The 13712-nt window shown below is 41.5% G+C and overlaps 1 protein-coding gene across 1 annotated transcript in view; it reads left to right on the forward strand.

The window, feature by feature from the left end:
* Window positions 1–11934, forward strand: part of LOC112663485 (uncharacterized) — a 33893-nt gene extending 21959 nt beyond the window's left edge. Inside the window, exons 6-8 of the mRNA XM_049096290.1 lie at window positions 7228–7336; window positions 9152–9384; window positions 9925–11934. Coding sequence (XP_048952247.1) covers window positions 7228–7336; window positions 9152–9312 — 270 coding nt within the window. The 3' untranslated portion in view covers window positions 9313–9384; window positions 9925–11934. The remainder of the gene's footprint in view (window positions 1–7227; window positions 7337–9151; window positions 9385–9924) is intronic.
* The last annotated feature ends 1778 nt before the right edge of the window (window positions 11935–13712 follow it).

The following is a 13712-nucleotide window of genomic DNA, read 5'->3' on the forward strand; positions in this document are numbered from 1 at the left end:
GTAAATGAAAGTAGATTATGTAAGGTTGTTATATATGAAGAGCTATAAAATGAACTCAGGGTGGGGGCACCTGGCTGGCTCAGATGGTAGAGCACGTGACTCCTGATCTCAGGGTTGTAAGTTCGTGCCCTGCATTGGGTGTAGAGATTACTGAAAAATAACATCTCCAAAAACATCAAATAAAATCAATTCAAGGTAGACTGTGATAACCGAAGTAAATTTATTTTGTCCCTAGGGCAGCCACTAAAAATTAAAACAAAGGGGCACAGCTGAAAATCAAATAGAGTAGAATGGAATGCCAGAAAACATTTGTTTAACCCAAAAGAATGAAGGAAAAGAGGGAAATAAGAAAGAGCATACATGGGACAAAGAGAAAATAAATAGCTGAATGGTAGAATTTAATCCAACCAAATCACTAATTATGTTATATCTAAAGCCATTAGACAGTCTAACAAAAAGAACAATACTGCCAGCTTGGATTCAAAAAATTAGACCCAATTATATGATGTTTATAGGAGACACACTTTGACCATGAAGATGCATACAGGTTAAAAGTGAAAGAGTAGAAAATGATAACCATGTAATCATTGGTTGTAAAGACACAGCAGTGGGTGTATTAATATCAAAGTCAAGGATAATTATGAGGAATAAAAAGAGATATTATGTAATGACAAAAGAATCAATTCGCTAAGAAGGCATGTGATTCCTAAATGTGTGTTTACCTATTAATAAGCTTCAAAATATATGAATGCAAAACTGACAGAATTGAAAGGAGAAATAGACAAATTCACAGTAAGAGTTGGAGAGGTTTATCCTCCTCAAGAATGGATAGAATGTATAAACAAAAAAAAAATCAGTAAGATCTAGAGGATTATTAACAAATGTACTCTCATTGGCATTGTATTGAACTCAGCTCAACAACTTCAAGACTATGTGTTACTTCCAAATGTACATGGAACATTCACCAAATAGACCATGACCTGGGCCATAAAACACATCTCAATATATTTCATGTGATTGCAATCATAAATCATGCGTATTTGACAATAACAAAATAAAAAATCAAGATCAAGAAAAACCCTGGAAAATCTAAGTATTTTGAAAGTAAACCACACACTTCTAAATAACCATGAATCAAGGAAGCGATCATGAGAAAAATGAGAAAATGTTTTGACCTGATGATAAAACTACAACATATCGAAATTTGTGAGATTCAGCTAATGAAGTAGAGTAAAATGTACAGTCTAAATGCATATATCAGGAAAGAAAAAAGGTTAAAATCAATCATACAAGCTTTTATTTTAAGAAGCTAGAAAGACCAAATTATAGTAAATATAAGGAAATAATAGAATATAAATCAGTGAAGTAAAAAGTAGACAAACAATAGAGAAAGATCAACAAAAACCAGACGTTTTCTTTGAAAAGAATAATGGAAAGGGTAGGTCTCTAGCTAGACTCATCAAGACAAAAAGAAAGACAATACAAATTACCAGTATCTGGAATGAAAGAAGGGATACTATAGATGCTACAGTTGTTAAAAGACAAGATGACATCTAACAACCTCATGTTACTAAATTAGAGAGCTTTTACAAAATTGACAAATTCTTTGAAAGACACAAATTACAAAATTCACAAAATAAGTATATGAATAATTCTATGTCTGTTAGAGAAATTTGATTTGTAATTAAAAGCATTGCCACAGGAAACTCCAGGCCCGCGTGACTTCACTGGTAAATTCTATCAAACACTTAAGGAAGAAATGATATCCCTATTACACAAACGTTTTCAATAAACAGTGGAAGAGGAAACACTTTCCAACAAAATTCATGCATCATACATAACTCTAATAAGGAATTATGAACATTAAGGACATTAGAAGGACATTGCAAAGAAAGAATTACAGATTAATGTCCCTTCTGTGTCTATTTGCAACATTTCTTAACAAAATATTAAAGAAATTGAATATTTTGAAAGGATATAATAAATCATTACCAAGTAGAGTTTATCCCAGTTACCTAAGATTTAACATGAGAAAGATTGCAAGATACTGGGTCAATCAATATGCAAAAATCAATGGCATTTATATAAAAGAGCAACAAACACTCAGAAAATAAACCAAAAAATTCAATATCACTTACCAGAGCATCCAAAAGATGAAAAAGATGAAATAAAGTTAATGAAAGGTATCTAAGAACTCTATATTGACAACTACAAAACACTGTTGAGAAATATTAAAGATCTAAATAAATAGATATTTCATGTTCAAGGATGAGAAGATTCAACACTGTCAGGTGTCAGTTCTCCCCAAATTAATCCATAGAAATATTACAATTCATATCCTAGCAAGTCCTTTTTTTTTCTTTTTGGTAGAAATTGACAAGCTAATTCTAAGATTTTATGGAAATGCAAAGGTTCTAGGACAGTCAAGTAATTTTGAAAAAGTACATAGTTGAATGGCTTATATTGCCTGATTTCAAATCTTACTATATAACACTATAGTAATTAAGACAATGTTGTATTGGTGTAAAAATTGATAAATAGGTCAGTAGAACAGATTATAAAATCCAAAAGTAGATCCACACACATACAGTCAATTAAGTTTTATATCAGAGCTAAGTAACTTAACAGGGGAAGGAAAATCATTGTTTTTGGTTTTTTTGGGGTTTTTTAAGTGCCAGAATAACTGGGTATCCATATGGGGCTGGGGAATGAATCTTGACCCCACCTTACATCACTCCAAAATTTGTTCACTATAAATCAGAGACCTTGAGTTAACAGCTAAAACTGTAAAGCTTCGTAAAGAAAGAAGAATATCATCCCTAATTTGAGATAGGCAAGGATTTCTTAGAAAAGGCAGAAAACATTAGCCATAAAAGAAAAATTTAATAAATCTGATCTATAGAAATTAAAACTCTTCCTCATTAGCGAGACCATGAAAGAAAAAGTCAATAGGAAAAAGAAAAAAGAAAGAAAGAAAGAAATAGGCAAGCCATACACTGGAGGAAAGTATTTGCTTATACAATCCAACAAAGAATCCAGCATATGTAAAGGTCTTCCACAACTCAATAATAAAAACAGCTGCTTGAATTACTAAAATTTAAAAGTTTGACAATACCAAATGAGGAACAAGTGAGACTCTCACCCATTCCTGGAAGGTGTGTAAGATGGGACAAACACTTCAGAAAACCATTAGTCTGAGAACACTAGGACATCCTGTCCTCCCCCGGCCTCCTCCCCTCCCAACCCAGCCAGTCTTACAGAACCCCCAGAGTGAGCTCTGTAAAAAGGAAATCTGATGGTGTAATTTCCCTACTTAAACATTTCAATAGACTCCGTTGCCCTTTTTTTTTTTTGAATTTTTTTTTTTTATTTATGATAGTCACAGAGAGAGAGAGAGAGAGGCAGAGACACAGGCAGAGGGAGAAGCAGGCTCCATGCATCAGGAGCCTGATGTGGGATTCGATCCCAGGTCTCCAGGATCGCGCCCTGGGCCAAAGGCAGGCACCAAACCGCTGCGCCACCCAGGGATCCCTCCGTTGCCCTTAAGATAGAGTTCAAGCTCAGGTCTACAGGGCCCTTCATGAGTAGATCTCCGCTTACCTCTCTAGTCCTTTCTTAGGCTTCTTCATTAGTCACCCTTTTATCCCTCAAACCTTGACCCAATAATGCTGCTTCAAACCACCCCCAAACTCAATGCCTTAAACCAGCCTTCATTTATTCTCATGGATCTCGAGGTCAGCTGGGGCCATTCTGCCTCAGGCTATGGCAGCTGGGGTCTGGCGACCTAAACTGGGGTTGGCTGGGGCACCTGGGGGGTTCTGTCGGTTAAGTGTCTGACTCTCGATCTCAGCTCAGGTCTTGATCTCAGGGTCATGCATTCAAGCCCCACACTGGGCTCCATGCTGGGTGTGGAGCCTGCTTTAAATAAGCAAACACACACCAGCTGGGGTTGGCTGCAGGGTCTACTCTAGATGCAGTCGTGTGGATCGGCCTGGAGGCTCTGTTCCACGTGTCTCTCATCCTCCTTGGACCAGCAGGCAAGCTGGGCACGGTCTCATGGCCGTGGCAGAAGCTTACGGTGGCAAATGAAACACTTAATGCCCGAGAGCTAGATTCTTAAGATGCCTCTTAAGACTGGCGCCCTGACACACCTACTGGGTTCCAGGACCACGTCAAAGGCGGTGCAGAGACATGTGCTCTTCCCTCTGCCTAAGACTGCGGCCAAGCGCTCAGTCTGCCCCAAACCCCCCTGCTTCTGGTCTACCCAGTCCTTTTCAGCCTCCCTCCTCTGCTCCTCCTCTGCCTTCGGACATCCCATTCTCTCTTATAGATGCCAACTCCTCACCCACCCTCAACTCCTCCCTGAGCCTCCCGGAGTCAAGGTCAGGCCAGTGCACTTCCCTGCCATGGCTCTGATTCCACCGTGATGAGCTGTTCACTTGCCCAAACGCCGCACCCCTATTGCCTCCGAAGGTTTAGGTGATCTTGTTCTTGATGTGTGAGGTAGGCACCGGGAAGTTTTGTTCCTATGGACAATCTTTAGTGCCTGGAAATAGAGTACGGGGTGTGCCATTGCGTTGGGGCCTCAAAACTTTGGGAGGGCCCAGTGGCACGTGGGATGACATATCCTTTTCTTTGGGGTACACACAGAAACTAAAGCATAGCGGCCCTCTGTTGCTTTTGCCTGCCCACATCTCTTTGGCCTTTAAAAAATAATAGCAGCTCGCTTTAGGAGAATAACGACTGTTTGTGTCCCCGGCCTGGGTCAAGGTGGAGCTAACCATATGCCTTCATCTACCAATATGAATTGGGTGGAGCAAACTGATAGGAAAATACTTTTTTAAAAAAGATTTTATTTACTCATTCGTGAGGGACACAAAGAGAGAGGCAGAGACCCACAGGCAGAGGGGGAATCAGTCTCCCGGGGGGAGCCCGATACAGGACTTGATCCCAGGATCTGGGATCATGACCTTAGCCAACCGCTAAGCCACCCAGGTGCCCATTAGGAAAATAATTTGAACAGATTTATTTTTTGCAGGCAAGTCATTGATATGACTGGCCATCATGCTTAGCTCCTGCTACCCAGACTCCCAGAGCTGCTGAGGTTCCTACTCTCGATGAAATTTTTAGGTTCAGCTTTTCCTAGGATTCTCTGTGCTCTCATAAATCCTTGCAATAAATGCCCACATTTCCTTTTAATTAAAATAACCAGAGTCCATTTCTATTACTTATTATTAAAAAATAATTATAGCTGATACTTAACAACCAGATGCTCAGCAATTTCAGGCCCCACCCTGTGTGTCTTCTCTCTTCTTCTAGTCCATCAGGGAGCGGGGAGGGAGCTTGCCAGCTTTTACTTAGGGTTCATTGACCTTTGAGTGCTCATAAAGCTCATTTTGAGAGGCGAGTCTCTGGATGATTTAAGGCATCTTTTCTTTGCCAAGGAGGGAAAGAAACTTCCCATGGCAGCTGGAAAAATAAGTGGCCACTGCATACCAAGTCCTGCACGTTAAAAATTTACCCCGTAATTACACTTGCAGAACAAGTCTTTTGAGTATTCTTGGAGCTTTAAGGAAAGAGATAGTTACTAGAAATTACCAGGGTCAGCGAGCGAGAAAGTGGCGGAGGAGCCAGAAGGTTGCACATCCAAATAAATCCCCCTGCTGAGGAGCCTTTCGTTGATTCATTTTTATCTGTATCTATATATCATCCATACCTATACCTCTATCTATCATCTATCACCTACCTACCTACCTACCTACCTACCTACCTACCTACCTACCTGTATCATCTATTGTTAGACTTGAATGTACTCTCAGAAGCCCTGGGCATTCTCACATTTTCCATCAGCTAGACAGCATGGAGCTGGACACACTAACATGGTTGTTAACCCCGCTTGCTGAAGAGGAGGCCCGAGGCACAGCTCACTGTGGGTTGCTGCTCACTTTGTGATTAAGCTCCCAGTTGCTGGGTGACACACGAGAACAAAAGCATCCACCCATGAGCTCCTTCTTGCCAGAGACTTACTCCATCCACGTACAAATAAATTATGGGATCCTGTCCTCCTTTGGAATGAGTGACACCTTTAGTTTATTCTTAATTGTCCTTCTATGCAAATTTTTCTTTTCCTTTCTAATTTGTCATGTGAGAAAGTTAAATTAGTCTGAACATGTGGGAACAGACTCCACCAATTTTGAGCTCTTCCCTTTCTTCCCTTAGGCATTTAGTCAGTTCTAATTTTTGGACTAGATTTGTTTGCTAAGTCGGAGAGAAGATAACAAGACTGGGGTGGGGGGAGCGGGGGAGGCAGGATTTTAAAGATAGAAGTACAAAAGAAGCTGCCATCTGAGGTCTCAAATTAGGATGGAGAGCACATTCTCTACAGCTATATCTTACCATAATTGAAAGTTTAAAACAGTGGATTTGATTTGAATCAAGAGGCTTGCAATTAAATTTATTTTTCTAAAAAGCACACTCTTAGTACATAATACAGCCTAATGCCTGCTCTTCCAACCAACTTGGAGACGAGGGTATATTTCATTGTGAATATATTTCATTCTAAAGGGTTTATTTCATTTTAACGGAAGGATTTTTGAGAGGCAACAAGGTACAGTGGGAAATGAATTAGGTTTCCAAAAGACCTAAATCCTTTCTCCTGTCCCTGATACCTCTTTGCTGGGGTCACTTGACATAACTCCTTGACCTCTCTGAGCCACAAGTTGTTCCAAGAAAGAGTAACCTCCATCCCACCCTGTCTGACCTACACGGCCACCAAGCTCAACCAAGGCCAGGTACTTGGTAAACGTGAGCTACTCATGGTATTCGCGGATGAGCTCAGTGGGAGCAGGGCCCGGCATTCTTAGCAGCCACCACCCAGCTTGATTTGGACGGGTTCAGGGACCCGGACTAGTGCGGAATGTGGCAAGGGCCCCAGCCTTAGGTTCACCTGGAATGGGTCTCCTGCCTCCACCATTCTCATATATGTCACCATGTAAATAGTGGGAGGCCAAGTTGGCAGAGCTTTCAGAGGGTGGTTTAGCATTCGGCACTCTTAATTAAAATTAATACCCTGCCCTTATACTTCTAGGGACCTATCTTGCTGAGATATCTACGCAAGTGCATAAGAAATAAGCACAGTTGATATGGAGTTTTATGGATTCCCAGGTCCTATAGATGTATTAATTCATTCCATCCTCATAAAACCCTCTGTTTATCCTCATTTCACAGATAAAGAAACTGAGACACAAAAAAGTGGAGTCACCTACCCTGTGCCCCAGAGCTGATAGATGGCTATCTGAGTCTCTCTGGGCCCCTGTCACAGACTACCATAGACAAGGTGGCTTATTAACAACAAAATTTTATTTCTCACAGCTCTAGAAGCTGGAAGTCCAATACCAAGGTGTCCACGTGGCCAAGTACTGGTGCCTATCTTCTCGCTGGAAGGGGCAAGGGAGCTTTTTGGGGTATCTCTTAGGCCACTGATCCTACCCATGAGAACTTCATCCTCACAACCTAATCACCTGCCAAAGGCCCCACCTCCAAATACCATCCCACTGGAGGTTTCGACATTTGAATTTGGGGGCCACGGACATTCAGTCTACAGCAGTGGCCCAGCTGAGACCTGAAGCAGCACAGTCTGGCTTCAGAGCCTGCGTGTTCAGCCACTTTGCAGGTGCAGATCCAAGCTTTTTAGCGCCTGAAGCTCATGCAATTTTTGAGTGCTTCTTTAAAAAATTACGAGTCAGGTACGGTAGTATTTATTTACAATGAGAAGGGAAATTACAAAAATATCAAATTATTAAAAGCCGACAAATACCATAAGCATCACAACATTCAGAAAAGCGACACAATATTTTTATTAATCTACTGTCTGCTGCACCCTTATTATGCTTTTTTCCCCCTACATTTCTTTTGGCTACATACTCTTTGATCACTTTTTATACATGTGATGACAATTTTGAAAGATTTTCAGAAGAGGAAGACAATTCAGTCTCTCCTATAGCACAATCGAAATTTGTTTTTTATTATTGATAGTGGTGATGCATAAAACATGCCACTTTGCACAGACATACTCACTGTGTGCTCGCTATACCTTTGTGCTCTACAAAGACAGAAATTTTGATGGATTCTATTCTTCGTGATGCCATCAAAAAGAAAAAAGAGAGAAAAGCATATGGTACATTAATAGCTGTATATACATGCTGCATTATCAAGTATGTTTCTGACAGATTTTGGTGAAAAATAAAGCCCTTTTCATGCCTGTGATGACCAGAAGAACGTTCTGCAGAGTAGCCTCTGGCTCTCTCTACATTTTGGACCATTTCTCCTCTACTCCCCACAGTTCCGGCCTGTTGTCCTCAGCCGTGGTTTTACTGACTTATGGCCTATGGCTGTGAACCTTTGTATCTTGGCCTCGTTAGTTGGCACAGAGGCTGGTAGTGGGAGCACGTCTGGAAGCTGTTCTTATGCTGTGTAGCTAGAAACTACGTACATACACCTCACTAAACCAAACCTGGAAGGGGCCTGGGTGACTAGGGACCAGAAGCGTTAGCTTCTTCAGCTTTCTGGATTTGCCCCATGTCCCTCTATAAGAAGGATGCCTCTCACAGCTGGTTTTTAATGGTAAAAAACCGGGTGAACATAAATGGCCATCAGTACAGGACTGGTTAGAATAGGAGGCGTGTCCGCACAGGGCTTAGGGGAAAATGAACAAAATGTCTAGGTGTGGTAAGGAGAGGCAATCTTCCCCTCGGGGTAAAGTAGAGGATAACAGGTTGGCAGGATAATGTAGATAGTGTGACCCTCTTCACATATTTAAGAAAATTAGCCTGTTGGTAAGTGCACAGCCTCATTTTGGAAGCAGCGATAAGACATTGTGGGGAGTCTGGCCTGAGGATGGGCGGGTGGGCTTAAGGAGAGGAATCTTGAATTTTCACTTCCTCCTTCCCTGTACCATTTGGGTTTCATGGCTTGGAGTATATGCTATCCCCAACCAGAAGAGATGAAGGGAAAAGGGAAATGTGTTGATTCATACAACCATTTTGCAAGAACGTCGGGTGTGGCTGGAGCCAAGTGCTCAAACGGTGTTATCAGGAATCCGACTTTTTACATCCTCTGGCTCATCTGTCTCCCTCTTTGGCTTTATCCGCAGGCAGGCCCTCCCTGTGGAACAGCGAACGGCCTTCAGCCCCTCTCGACTTAACCTTCCATCAGCTCCGCGAGCCCAGTGAGAAGAGGGAGGATTCCTCTTCCCTAAGGTTTCCTGTTCAAGTCCTGGGGTTGCCTCAGTTCTGCGCACACGTCCGTCTCTAACCATTCACTGAGGCCAGAAACATGAATCAGGCCGGACCCGACGGCGGGATCCATTTCAGCCAAACCACATGGGTGAGCATCGTGGGAGGAGGGAGGTGGGCTTCCACCCAGGAAAATAGGTGCTGTTACCTGAAGGTGAAGAATGACCCTGGCAGGCGAGGACCGCCATCTACCCCACGTGCATCCCATTTGCACTTTTATTGAGGGAGAGAATTAAAATAAAAAGGGAAAACAGTGTCAATCATGAGGGGAACATCTCAGAGCAAGTGAAATATCTCACTCTTTTGCTGGTAAAGCAAAATAGATAAATAAACGATGGATGGCAACAATTGAATCCAGAATAGAGAAAATTCTTTTTGGCTATTGTTCCAAAAGAACCTAAAGTTGCATTTGTTTGCTGGAGGAATTAAGCTGATTGAATAATTAATGGTTAATGTTGGGTTGAATTAAATAAATGATAGCATCACCCATATAATGGGGAATAGTCAGCCATTAAAATGATGTAGTGGGTGAATACAGATATGGAAAAGTTCCCCACAGTCACTTTTAGGGCAAAAAATGCATGTTGCAAATAATATTAACAATATGATCTCACACTTTTATTTTTTTTAGATTTTGCACTTATAGAGACAGAGAGAGGCAGAGACACAGGCAGAGGAAGAAGCAGGCATCATACAGAGAGCCTGATGTGGGACTCGATCCAGGGTCTCCAGGATCACACCCGGGGCTGCAGGCAGCGCCAAACCGCTGCACCACCAGGGCTGCCTGATCTCACACTTTTAAAAAACATGTATTTATGTATGTGGAGTGGAAAGACTCAAAACTAATGTACCAATGTTTCATCTGTAGCTTCTGGGTTAATACGCTATGAATGGCTTTTATTTTAGTCTCCTTTCCGTATGTGTATTTTCCAAGCTTTTCCTGATGAATATTTATTAACTTTTTAAACACTATTTTAATTTTTATCAAAGTCATTTCTTACTTATAAAAGTCAGTCTCACGAGGCTTATAATAAACAGTCGCTGCCTCCTCTTCACGCCGTCCTAACTTCAGGTGCAACCACTTTTAACCCTTTTAAATGCTTCTCCTTGTATTTACTTCCATTTTTCTTCCATTTTTCTAAATAACTTCTTTATATTGCAGTTCTTGATTTTCCAGATTTCCATATCATATGTTGACTTCCCAACAAGGAAGATAGAGATTCATCCTTGACAGGGTACTCTCAAATACAACCCTCCTGCTCGCATGTGCCTTACGTGACTTAAATCACCTCTTTTATCAAATTCCTATTGTTTTCATGATTAGGATCAATATAAATATTGCTCACCATCAAGGCAAGTTGTGTATTTACATCTCCTTTCCTAAATACCTTTTTTTTTTTTGAAGATTTTTATTTTTATTTTTTTAAAGATTTATTTGAGAGTATGCGAGCAAGTGAGGGGGGGGAGACAAGGAGAAGCCCTGCTGAGTGGGGAGCCGGATGTGGGGCTCCACCCTAGGACCCTGAGATCATGACAAAATCAAGAGTCCAATGCCTAACCAACTGAGCCACCCAGGCACCCTGCAGATTATTATTTTTAAGTAAACTCAACACCCAACATGGGGCTCGAACCCACAACCTCAAGATCAAGAGTTGCATGCTCCACCGACTGAGCCAATTAGGCTCCCATTGAACTAACCTTTTGAAGACTTTAATTTGACCCACCACTAAGTGAAAAGCTGTTAGGTGGGAAAAAATGGTTGCATTGATTTTAAATGGGGAAAACATTGCTATATCCCAACCCAACTCAAGACACCCACACGATTTTCACAGAGAGAAAAATATATCACTGGATAATAAAAACGAGTTTAAATAAATAATACACAGTAAGTTGAAAGTAAACAGACCCTTAATATATAAAATGTGATGTAACAAAGGCTTATTTTATTGGCTGAATAAGCAAGAGTAGACTCGAGCGCTTGATGGTCGGAGGAGAGCACCGTTCTCTAGAAGGCAAGGACCATCTTCTTCACCAACCTTTTCAAGCTTATGGTTCTCTTTCACTAGGGCCGCACTTAAAGTTGGAGTATGGTAGATGCTTTTGGAGTGAAATAAAGGCTAAATATGAGAGCGCTTCAGATCACGTAGAAACAGCACGCACAACCCAACAAACAGAAGTGCCGTGGAAGGTCTTTCTGGTTTGATGTTCCTTATATAACAGAACATTTGGGGCTTATCCAAACGTGGCAAGTATGTCACATTTGTCCAGTACGCTGGTCTCTGACTGGAAACTTGAATCAGTTGGCAAGTGTGTCATTGCCTAAGATTACACTGTTGAACTATCACTTCTTATAGCATTTATTTTTGGTCTGCTTCTGGGAGAAAATATGTTATCCCAACAGCAAAAATAAAATGAAGTGCAGGAAACACTTGCTGTCTGAAGAGTGGTATAGTTTTCCAAGAGGCATTATGAAGAGAAAAATGTATTAGTGTTATATGAAGTAATTGGACAGTGTTTTATTTTTCTTGTACTTGGTTGCTTTTTAAAAAAATTAGTGTTCTTCACATTTCTGGTGAAATCTTCTATAAAACTATAGAATGTCCCAAGAGATTCTTAACTATAGGAAACAAACTGAGGGTTATTGGAGGGGAGGGGGCTGGAGGGCTGGGGTGAGGGGGTGATGGGCATTAAGGAAGGCATGTGATTGATGAGCACTGGGTGCTCTACACAACTGATGAATTGCTGACCTCTGCCCCTGAAACTAATAATTTGCTATATGTTAACCAAATTCAATTTAAATAAAAACAAATTTTAATGTGAAATAAAAACTCTAAAAGGACCTTGTATACACTCAAATATGTCAAGCTACTCTCACTTTCATTTTTTACCCCTAGAAACAGTTTGCCTGGACACCTCTCCTTTCCTTGCTCTACTCTGGAGTGGTTTTCCTCTTATACAGCTCTTTTCCTGGTCTTCTTCCCTGTTCTGGCCTCCTGAAAATTCCTTCTCCCCCGCTCTGGGTTGGATGACTTGCCGATTCCATCCTTTTCTCTTGCATTACTCCCTCATTCTGATGGAGCGCGTCCTTCAGTCACCTCTTTGAGAAGGTACATGGGAGGTAAAAATGTGAAGACCCTGAATTTCTGAGAACGTCCCCACTCTACGTTTGCTTCTCACTGGTAGTTGGTGGAGTATAGAACTCAAGTGGGAAATAATTTTCCTCCTGAATCTTAAAAGCATTGCTCTGTTCTAGTAAAATGCCATTCTGATCTCTAACTGCTTCTCCTAGACAGCTTTTATGATCTTTACTTCTGGTGATCTGAGGTTGGGGGAATGACAGGCTTTGATGTGAGAATTCCTTCGTTGTGCTGGGCTGTTCAAAGGCTCCTTCAATCTTCCTTCAGTTCAGGAGAATGTTCTTCTATTACTTCTTTGATGTTTCTCCCCCTCCATGTTTCTCTCTTAATTATTTGGACTTTGGATCTCCGGGCAGATTGTCCCATTTTCTCTCATTTCCCCCCTGTTTGTATGTCTGAGTTTCTGTATCTTCTGTATCGACCATATCTTCTCATCCGCCCAATGCATTTTTCTTTCTGCTCTCACATTTTTTTATTTCTAGGCTTTCTTCTCTTTTTGTAAGCACTTATTCTTGTTTTATAGTTGTGATATCTTCTCTTATTATGGCTGCTAATTGAAATTTGGGCAAAGTATTATTTTGCTTCCTGCTTTGAATTGTCTCCAAGTTAAATTTCCTTTCTTCTTCCCTTTCCTCCCCTCTGCCTGGTTCACTCTTTCTCCTGTCCGTCCTTCCTTCCTTCCTTCCTTCCTCTTTCTTTCTTCTTTTTTTCAGATAGCAATCTGAATCTTAAGTCTCTGTCTTCCATGTCGAGACCTGTTCCTTCATGTCTGATGGACATCGAGAAGAGAGGCTCTAGACTGCTGATTGGAAGTTCTCTACTTGTCGGTGTGACCGGTGGCTGCTGGGCTTCTCCATCATCACACTGGCTAGGACCTAGGGCCGTCTCAGGGGGGACTCCTAGATGCTTGTGTTTTAAAGCCATTCTCCTGAGCTGGTTAGAACCCGCAAAGCTCCCTCCTAGATTGGGGGTGGGGGTGTTAGGTCTGGCCGTCAGCCAGCCAGGGCAGCATGTTTGAGGGTACAACTCTTCAGAATGCAAACCCTCTGTTTTAATAGGCCTCTTCTGCCATTCTTGGCCGTGTCTCATGTCTACAGGTTGACCTTGCCAGAAATGAAATCCCCCATCTCTGCCAGGGTGCGGAAGGGGTGGCTTTGGGCTAAGGGCCGGGACTGGAGACTTGATTTTAAAAGAGGCTGTTTTTTAAAGGTCATCCTGCTTAACTGGACATTGTGCATTATGTTTTAATTTAAGGGGAAAAAGCACATTATTTTAATGGGGA

The sequence above is a fragment of the Canis lupus genome, chromosome 18 (genome assembly GCF_003254725.2).
Source record: "Canis lupus dingo isolate Sandy chromosome 18, ASM325472v2, whole genome shotgun sequence".
In the NCBI taxonomy this organism is placed as follows: Eukaryota; Metazoa; Chordata; class Mammalia; order Carnivora; family Canidae; genus Canis; species Canis lupus.